The sequence below is a fragment of the Erpetoichthys calabaricus genome, chromosome 8 (genome assembly GCF_900747795.2).
Source record: "Erpetoichthys calabaricus chromosome 8, fErpCal1.3, whole genome shotgun sequence".
Lineage (NCBI taxonomy): Eukaryota > Metazoa > Chordata > Cladistia > Polypteriformes > Polypteridae > Erpetoichthys > Erpetoichthys calabaricus.
Window position 1 is genome coordinate 115,083,459 of NC_041401.2, and position 10,270 is coordinate 115,093,728.

Sequence of the window (10,270 nt, forward strand, 5' to 3'; positions counted from 1 at the left end):
AGATAGATAGATAGATAGATAGATAGATAGATAGATAGATAGATAGATCTCATTAATCGTATTCCCCTCCTCGAACCGCCACCTTATTGTGGTGGAGGGGTTTGCGTGTCCCAATGATCCTAGGAGCTCTGTTGTCCGGGGCTATATGCACCTGGTAGGGCCACCCAAGGCAAACTGGTCCTAGGTGAGGGATGAGACAAAGTGCGGTTCAAAAGACCTTCTATGATGAATAAAAAATTTGGACGGCGTTTTCCCTCGCCCAGACGCGGGTCACCGGGGCCCCCCTCTGGAGCCATGCCTGGAGGTGGGGCTTGATGGCGAGCGCCTGGTGGCCGGGCTTGCACCCATGGGGCTCGGCCAGGTACAGCCCGAAGAGGCAATGTTGGTCCCCCTTCCCATGGGCTCACCACCTATGGGAGGGACCAAGGAGGTCGGGTGCAGTGTGAGTTGGGTGGTGACCGAAGGCGGGGACCTTGGCGATCCGATCCTCGGCTACAGAAGCTGGCTCTTGGGACATGGAATGTCACCTCTCTGAAGGGGAAGGAGCCTGAGCTAGTGCGTGAGGTCGAGAGGTTCTGGCTAGATATAGTCGGGCTCACCTTGATGCACAGCTTGGACTCTGGAACCAATCTCCTTGAGAGGGGCTGGACTCTCTACCACTCTGGAGTTGCCCCCGGTGAGAGGCTCCGAGCGGGTGTGGGCATACTTATTGCCCCCTGACTTGGAGCCTGTACATTGGGGTTTACCCCGGTGGACGAGAGGGTAGCCTCCCTCTGCCTTCGGGGTGGGGGGACGGGTCCAAACTGTTGTTTGTGCGTATGCACCGAACAGCAGTTTGGAGTACCCACCCTTTTTGGAGTCCCTGGAGGGGGTTCTAGAGGGCACACCTTCTGGGGACTCCCTCGTTCTGCTGGGAGACTTCAATGCTCACGTGGGCAATGACAGTGAGACCTGGAAGGATGTGATTGGGAAGAATGGCCCCCCCGATCTGAACCCGAGCGGTGTTTTGTTATTGGACTTTTGTGCTCGTCACGGATTGTCCATAACAAACACCATGTTCAAGCATAGGGGGGTTCATATGTGCACTTGGCACCAGGACACCCTAGGCCTCAGTTCGATGATTGACTTTGTGGTTGTGTCGTCGGACTTGCGGCCACATGTCTTGGACACTCGAGTAAAGAGAGGGGCGGAACTGTTAACTTATCACCACCTGGTGGTGAGTTGGCTTCGATGGTGGGGGAGGATGCCGGTCAGGCCTGGTAGGCCCAAACGTGTTGTAAGGGTCTGCTGGGAACGTATTGCAGAGCCCCCTGTCAGAAATAGCTTCAACTCCCACCTCTGGCAGAACTTTGACCACGTCCCGAGGGAGGTGGGGTACATTGAGTCTGAATGGGCCATGTTCCGTGCCTCTATTGTTGATTCGGCTGACCGGAGCTGTGGCCGTAAGGTGGTCAGTGCCTGTCGTGGCGGCAATCCCCAAACCCGTTGGTGGACACCAGTGGTGAGGGATGCTGTCAAGCTGAAGAAGGAGTCCTACCGGTCCCTTTTGTCCTGTGGGACTCTAGAAGCAGCTAATAGGTACCGGCAGGCCAAGCGGAATGCGGCTTCAGTGGTTGCTGAGGCAAAAACTCGGGCATGGGTGGAGTTTGGGGAGGCCATGGAGAATGACCTTCGGACGGCTTCGAGGAGGTTCTGGTCCACCGTCCGGTGTGTCGGGAGGGGGAAGCAGCGCAGTGTCAACACTGTATATGGTGGGGATGGTGCGCTGCTGACCTCGACTCGGGACGTTATGGGTCGGTGGGGGGAGTACTTCGAAGACCTCCTCCCACTAACATGCCTTCCAATGAGGAAGCAGAGCCTGGGGACTCGGAGGTGGGCTCCCCCATCTCTGGGACTGAGGTCACCGAGGTGGTCAAAAAACTCATTGGTGGCAGGGCCCCGGGGGTGGATGAGATACGCCCAGAGTTCCTCAAGGTTCTGGATGTTGTAGGGCTGTCTTGGTTGACATGTCTCTGCAACATCGCATGGACATCAGGGACAGTGCCTCTGGATTGGCAGACCGGGGTGGTGGTCCCCCTCTTTAAGAAAGGGGACCGGAGGGTGTGTTCCAACTACAGAGGGATCATACTCCTCAGCCTCCCTGGAAAAGTCTATTCGGGGGTTCTGGAGAGGAGGGTCCGTCGGATAGTCGAACCTCGGATTCAGGAGGAACAGTGTGGTTTTCGTCCTGGTCGCGGAACAGTGGACCAGCTCTACACCCTTAGCAGAGTCCTGGAGGGTGCATGGGAGTTCGCCCAACCAGTCTACATGTGTTTTGTGGACTTGGAAAAGGCGTTCGACCGTGTCCCTTGGGGAATCCTGTGGGGGGTGCTCCGGGAGTATGGGGGTACCGGACCCCCTGATAAGGGCTGTTCGGTCTCTGTACAACCGGTGTCAGAACTTGGTCCGCATTGCCGGCAATAAGTCGAACCCGTTTTCAGTGAGAGTTGGACTCCGCCAGGGCTGCCCTTTGTCACCGATTCTGTTCATAACTTTTATGGACAGAATTTCTAGGCGCAGCCAGGGCGTTGAGGGGGTCCGGTTTGGTGGACTCAGGATTGGGTCACTGCTTTTTGCAGATGATGTTGTCCTGTTTGCTTCATCAGGCCGTGATCTTCAGCTCTCTCTGGATCGGTTCGCAGCTGAGTGTGAAGTGGCTGGGATGGGAATCAGCACCTCCAAATCCGAGACCATGGTCCTCACCCAGAAAAGGGTGGAGTGCCCTCTCAGGGTTGGGAGCGAGATCCTGCCTCAAGTGGAGGAGTTCAAGTATTTCGGGGTCTTGTTCACGAGTGAGGGAAGAATGGAGCGTGAGATCAACAGGCGGATCGGTGTGGCGTCCGCAGTGATGCGGGCTCTGCATCAGTCTGTCGTGGTGAAAAAGGAGCTGAGCAGTAAGGCAAAGCTCTCAATTTACCAGTCGATCTATGTTCCTACCCTCACCTATGGTCATGAGCTATGGGTAGTGACTGAAAGAAAGAGATTGCGAATACAAGCGGCTGAAATGAGTTTCCTCCGCAGGGTGTCTGGGCTCTCCCTTAAAGATAGGGTGAGAAGCTCAGTCATCCAGGAGGGGCTCAGAGTAGAGCCACTGCTCCTCCGCATCGAGAGGAGTCAGATGAGGTGGCTCGGGCATCTGATCAGGTTGCCTCCTGGATGCCTCCCTGGTGAGGTGTTCCAGGCATGTCCAACCAGGAGGAGGCCCCGGGGAAGACCCAGAACACGCTGGAGGGACTGTGTCTCCCGGCTGGCCTGGGAACGCCTTGGGATTCTCCCAGATGAGCTAGAAGAAGTGGCCGGAGAGAGGGAAGTCTGGGCATCTCTGCTCAAGCTGCTGCCCCCGCGACCCAACCTCGGATAAGCGGAAGAGGATGGATGGATGGATGGATTAATCGCATTCAAATTCTTTGCAGTGGCACACCAAGTTACGGTCAGATGTATCCTGTTTGTTTTAATTATCCTTGAGATGTGTCTAGAACTAGACTGGAGGCCACTTGTGGAAAATTGAATTGATTAGGTTTAGTTTAAAAAGGCACACATCTGTGTATATACAGTAAGTTCCAACAATTCACACTGCATGTCAGAAGAAAAACCAATCCATGAGATCTCTGTGATAAAATTGTGGTGAGGCATGGATCTGAGCACATGTATAAAAATATTTCCAAAGCTTTGAGTATTCCCAGGGTCACAATGGCCTTAATAATTGTGGAAATCCAGCCAAACTGAGCAAGCGGGCAAGAAGAGCCTTAGTCAGAGAGGACACCAAGAACACAATAATCACTCAAACAGAGCTTCAGAAATCCTCTGCTGAGACACGAAAACCTGTCAGAAGGACAACCATCTCAGCTGCACTCCTTCGATCAGGTGTGTATGGTAGAGTGGCTAACTTCATATCATACAGTCAAAACATGCCAATGTGGCTTTGGGACAAGTGTCTGACTGCTCTTTAGTGGTCCAGAATTAAATCCCATAGAACATGTGTGAAGAGACAGAACGATGGCAGTTCACAGACAATTCCTGTCCAATTTAATGAAGTTTGAGAGAATCTGCCAGAAAGAATGAAATAAACTACTCATTTCAGGTGTGAAAAGATGATAAAGACTTACCCAAGGAGACTTGAAGTGGTTGCTACCAAAGGGGCTTCTACAAAGCAGTGTTGAAGGGTCTGAAATCTTGCATTCATACAAGTATTCAATTTTTGATTTTAAATAAATTTTGCAACCTTCTGAAAGAATGTTTTCTCTTTGCCATTATGGTTTATTGGGTGTAGATTGATGGGCAAAAATGGTAAATGTAACCATTTAAAATGAAACCTACAACACAATAAAGTGTGCAAAAATTGCATAAGTCTGAATAGTTTCTCTGCGGTGGGCTGGCGCCCTGCCCGGGGTTTGTTCCTGCCTTTTGCCCTGTGTTGGCTGGGATTGGCTCCAGCAGACCCCCGTGACCCTGTGTTAGGATAAAGCGGGTAGGATAATGGATGGATGAATAGTTTCTGAACCCACTGTAATTATATCAAGCCAAAGAGTTAGTTTCCATTTATCTGCTTCTTATGGTGTTATAGGTTAGTAAAGCTAGCACACTATAGATCACTACTCTAATAGCAAAGGAAACTAAAGACAATGATGAATCAAATAAAACAGTGTGATTATGCAACACGTTTGGCACAACACACCACATGGGATTATGTGGTCTCAGGAATTAGACGAAAGGATCAATAAATATAATGAATGACTTCCTTAGACTTATTAACTCTGTACATCTCTTCATTTTTGATCTGCGTCTTCCAGTATAAAGACATGGACAGCTGAAATGTGTTCAAGCACCAGAAGGAGCAGGCATGGAACCTGTCCTGGAACAGTTTACGGGAATTCCTGGTTAGGGAAGCTAGTTCATTACAAACAACATATGCACACATATTCAGCATATTGTTTTTGCAAAAGTATGAAAACAGAGTTCTTAGTGAAAAGCCAAAATTGTTAATTAAAAATTATATAGAGTTTTTGGAGGTTACCTGAAAGAACAAAAACAGAATATTCAAATACATGTAAAAAATTTAACAGTGTTGTGACAGTGTCAATCAATTTTTCTTCAGGTATTCTATATCCAGTTTAGCAATGTGGGTTGATCAGAGACTAGCTGGTTTCACCTGATACAAGGTTGTAAACCACCCTGGACAATGGCATGAGTCCATTGCTGAGCATAGATATTTATACAACTAAACGGTTACCAGCTATCCTAACACATACTGTACATACTGTACACATTCTTGGACTGCAGAATAGGCAGACCTCTTCCAGGTATTGACAAGCAATGTCAATTACTCCATTTAGCTTGCTGTAAAAAGAAAACTGACAAGTGAGTTTGAGTCATTGACAATGGATTAAAATTTGTCGTAGATAGGGTAGTGTAGGATTTATGTACCAAAATGTTAATTTGTCCAATATAGATTTATCCAACTGACTTTTCTTTTTTTTTTTAAAAAAAAAAAAAGAGAGAGAAACGTGTCTATACAAGAAATTTATTAAACCTCCTTGGTGGGGGGAGTTCAAAACAGTACACTCAAAAAAAACCCACAAATGGTATGTTAGAACAAACAGTAGGAGAAAACTAAAACTGATTAGAATTGGGGCGCCATTGTAGCACGGTGGTAGCGCTGCTGCATTGCAGTAACGAGACCAGGGGTTGCGTCTCAGGTCCTCCCTGCATGGAGTTTGCATGTTCTCCCCATGTCTGCATGGGTTTCTTCCTGGTGCTCTGGTTTTCTCCCACAGTCATTAGACATGCAGGTTTGGTAAACTGGCGATCCTAAATTGGCCATAGTGTGTAGTTGTGTGTCTTTACCCTGCAATGCAATGGCACCCTGTCCTTTGGTTAGTTCCTGCCTTGTGCCCAGTGCTAGCTGGAATAGGCTCCAGCATCCCCAGTGACCCTGTTCATACTAAGTGGGTTAGAAAATGACTGACTGTCTGCTTAGAACAGAGGTGTAGCTAGGGTTTTCAGAGCCCGGGGACAACTGAAGATTTCGCGCCCCCTCCTGTTTGCCAAAATGCAATGGGGAAGGGAAATTTGGTGCCCCCTGGATTCTGCGCCCGGGGACTGATGTCCCCCCTTGCCCCTCCCTAGCTACTCCACTGGCTTAGAACTTAAAGGTTCCTGTGTTACAGATCCAGACGATCAGCTATTAATTCTCTTACAGCAAGATAGTAACTCAGAAAGAGTTACCTGTCACAACTTAGTTTACATGTACAGTATTTTATTCGGAGGTACTGTAATTCATACGTTTTTTGTATGGGTGAGGAAAACCAAACACCTGGAAAAAAGAAAAAATTGTAAAGCACACGTGGGAAGAACTTATACACTCCACACGGACAGGAACCAGGTGGCCACCTTTAATATTAACATGTATTGCAAAAGAACACTGAAAAAAACTGTTTAAGCCACAGCACTGCGTTAGTTTCTTGACGTGGCTTAATGCGTCGCATTCCTGTTCATTTGTTAGAGCAAGCGATAAAGGGTGGAGCTTTGTGTAGCCTGTTGCATATTCATCTTTCGATGTCAGTAGGGCCCACACGGCCATCACTAACCCGTCCTCTCTCCATCTGAGAGTCTCTCTTGAAAGTAAACGGGAGCCGGCTTGTCCTCGGACGAATGTAGGATGTGGGTGGGGCTGTTGGCCAAGCCTGCAAGCAGCTGTAAGTTCATGAAAAGATTTGCAGCGTCTGGTTTCGTCCGCATGCGCAAAGGTAAAGAGGCGGAGTAAGTGACGTTGCACCTACCTGATTATCTATGCATGCCAGGAGCTCAAGCAGCTGCTGAATGAGGGAAGTTGGGAGTATGAAAATGCACACGGAGATATAACGTAGTAAATTAAACCTGGCAGAAAAATGGTACTGCTTAATGTTGGATGGACATTCCTTAACAACTCATCATTCCATTGATCCGTTTCTATTTTCTTTTTTTGGAAGAACACCGACCAGATCGTACGGAATTGAGGCACAAAGGCAGATGCGGCTCTAGGTTGTGTTGCGGTTGGACTAAGAGTGACCGTGGGAAATTTGTTTTATTTAATCTGCAGTTGGATAAAACGGGCTGGCCGTGATTCGGAGTCGGATCTATCTTGTATTGCAGTTCTTTTACACCTACACCGAGTGAGCAGAGATCGACGCATGGTGAGATGCCAGTTTGACCTCGCTCAGTTAAACATTTAATGAAATGGCTGGCGCGGTTGAAATATTCTGTACGTTTCACACAACCTGCTGTTTTCCAAGGGAATCCTTGAAGCAAGCGGAGTGATCCTTTCACATCCTTTCATAACAACATCAAAATATACATAAAAAATGGGCAACAGTCTATCGAACATGTCCGCTTTTCAGTCCTTGCACATTGTAATGTTGGGTTTGGACTCAGCCGGCAAAACCACTGTGTTGTACAGACTAAAATTCAACGAGTTTGTGAACACCGTGCCAACGATCGGCTTCAATACCGAACGAATCAAACTGAGTAACGGGGCCGCGAAGGGCATCAGCTGCCATTTCTGGGATGTTGGGGGACAGGAGAAGCTGCGGCCGCTCTGGAAATCCTACAGCCGCTGCACGGACGGCATTATATACGTGGTGGACTCCGTAGACGTGGACAGACTGGAGGAGGCGAAAACGGAGCTCCATAAAGTCACCAAATTTGCCGAGAATCAAGGGACCCCGCTGCTAGTAATCGCAAATAAGCAGGACTTGCCCAGATCCCTGCCTGTTGCGGACATTGAAAAACACCTTGCGCTCCACGAGCTCTCCCCCTCCACCAGCTACCACGTTCAACCGGCTTGTGCCATCATAGGCGAGGGGCTAACCGAAGGCATGGACAAGCTATACGAGATGATCGTGAAACGAAGAAAATCGCTGAAGCAGAAGAAGAAGCAGCAGTCACAGCCGCCACCGCAGCGGTAATGCGTTTTTTTTTTCATTTTCACACTACTGCGGGGCGCCTAGAAAGACACGCGTCCCGTGATCTGATCTACCAAAGGTGCCTAACTGGATTTTGTTTTTATTTTACAGTTCATACTGCGATCGAGGTGCTGAGGATTTCAGTCGCAATGAACTTTCTGAATGAAGCATTTCTAGACCTGCAAACATTTGTTTAAACATTGAAAATATCGGGGAGAATGAGGAAATGGGATTCCGCACCCTTTTAACCGATAGTCCGAGGTTTCGTGCAGCAGCAATGGGAATGTCATTTTCGGGGAAGCACACGCACCCCTATATTAGCAGAGCAGACGGCGGAGTAATCGCAGGACGTGTTCTGCTGTCCATTGATTGCTTTATTAATGGTATTCATTTACTCTGCAGTGATCCATATTTTGTTCCTGAAATTATTACTGACGTCACCCCCGAGTCACTGTCCATTGATTGGTGGGATGTGTGTTTACAAATCAATTAAAATAATAACATTTTATTTATTAAAATGTGAAGATAATAGATTTTCGTTTTTAGCATAATTTATATAGGATGCTTTATTTTATTTTTTTACAGATTGAGAATTTCATTGTGAAGAGTTATTCTTGATTTGCCTTTTTATCTACCCTGTTATGTATCCACTTGTTTACTTTTTCACGCAGATAACTTACATGTTACATTATAAATCTCTGTAAGTTATGGTGTGCTGCTTGTGTAAAGAGCCTTGTGGTGGTCCCCGCCATTTAAAGGAGTGATATGAAAAAGAAATTGTCACAGTGATGATGCCTGTATATTACACAATCCAGTAAAAACAAACACATACCAAATCCTATGTGAATGTTTAATCCTGTAAGAGGTTATAGGATTTACATATACTGTATATATTTCACATGACTCATTTTAATCTTTTTGAAATCCTGTTGGATTTTATGAGCTGGCAAAGATGATTTTTTGCCAGGTAACCTAATGGAGGTGGTATTCTGTAACTCACTATTGTACTGTACAACTGCGTATTGCCCGGGGCATTCATGAAACAGAGTTTAATGTCCAAATACTTGCAGAAAAATATGGTATTGACTGTGGCACCATTTCTGTGTATTGATTATATTATTATTATTTTTTTTTTTTTGCACTTTTGTAGTACAACACTGTAAAATGAATAGTGGGTCAAATGATCCAAAAAACTACTGCAGTATTTTTTATATTAAAGTATTTAAAATGTATACACATACGTTCTAATGTTACTGTCTGAAACAACTGTAAGCATTTCTATGTTTTTCATGTTTTGTACCTGGTAACTGGGCTAATCCTGATTACCTTAGCTTGTTTTCACCAGATGCCATTAAGTCATTTCCTTTTAAGGCATATCATTTGATTTGTTTTTTCAATAAAAAAATGTTTTAGGATATTATACATATCATTCAAAGGACTCATGCTTGTTTCAATTTGTTCATACAATACAAAGAAGAAAAATATTGATTACATACCCAAACCTGAGTGTTTCTGTGCATTTACACTGAGTTTCCATAGTCACCCTGTGAAAAAAAGGCCATAGGGAGCAGTTAAATAAATGTACACACATTACAGAGGAACCTTTTAAAAATAAGCATGTTAGTAACATTTAGATTTTCTTACTTACATTGCATGGCTATGAAGATTAATGTTTTCTAGGCAAATAATAAAAAAAATACATAGCAGTCCTCTGTATGTGTTACTTCTTTTTTAATCAGCCTGCAGCCCTAGTTTTATGTTGAAAGGAAATGCCTTAAAAATAAATGCATGAAAAATTCCCAACCAGAAGTCCACCTGACTTTGTTAATTTCTTCTTTTTAAAAAGATTTTACTTATGAAAAAGTAAGAGAAAAAAATCATACAGATTAGAAAAGTAATTACAGTATAAGTCAGGGGAGCTTAGAACCCATCTGGGGACATTGGGAGCCAAACAGAAATCCAGTTTTGGATGGAATGCCAGTTCTTGGCAGGACACAATCCATACACGGTTGTACTAGGTCAGTCTAAAGTCTTCAGCCAGCCTGGCCTGTATGTGTTTGAAATATAAGGGAAAAAAGTTAACCTATAAAATTGGAGAAGAACTTGCACACTCCACACAAACAGTGAACAAATAAGGATTTGAATTGAGAACTAAAGGTGTGAAAGAGTAGCACTACTAACAGATTTGTTATAGCACCTTCCTTATATTAACATCCATTACTGTGAAATTTTAGAATTAAAACTGAAGACCCATGATAGAGGAAAAAGAGAGTACAATTTAACAATTCATA

General features: G+C 45.6%; 1 protein-coding gene across 1 annotated transcript; it reads left to right on the forward strand.

Annotated features, from left to right (window-relative positions):
* Positions 1 to 6,603: 6,603 nt before the first annotated feature.
* LOC114655971 (ADP-ribosylation factor-like protein 4C) lies at positions 6,604 to 9,414 on the forward strand. The gene is made up of 2 exons (XM_028807318.2): positions 6,604 to 7,978; positions 8,091 to 9,414. Exons 1-2 carry the CDS (start codon positions 7,380 to 7,382, stop codon positions 8,143 to 8,145), a joined length of 654 nt encoding a protein of 217 aa, XP_028663151.1. The 5' UTR covers positions 6,604 to 7,379; the 3' UTR covers positions 8,146 to 9,414.
* Positions 9,415 to 10,270: the final 856 nt, after the last annotated feature.

Bases quoted from the DNA above. Each gene is read 5' to 3' on its own strand.
- LOC114655971 (XM_028807318.2), top strand. From the start codon at position 7,380: ATGGGCAACAGTCTATCGAACATGTCCGCTTTTCAGTCCTTGCACATT. The intron at 7,979-8,090 runs GTAATGCGTTTT...TTTATTTTACAG, and splicing joins TCACAGCCGCCACCGCAGCG to TTCATACTGCGATCGAGGTG.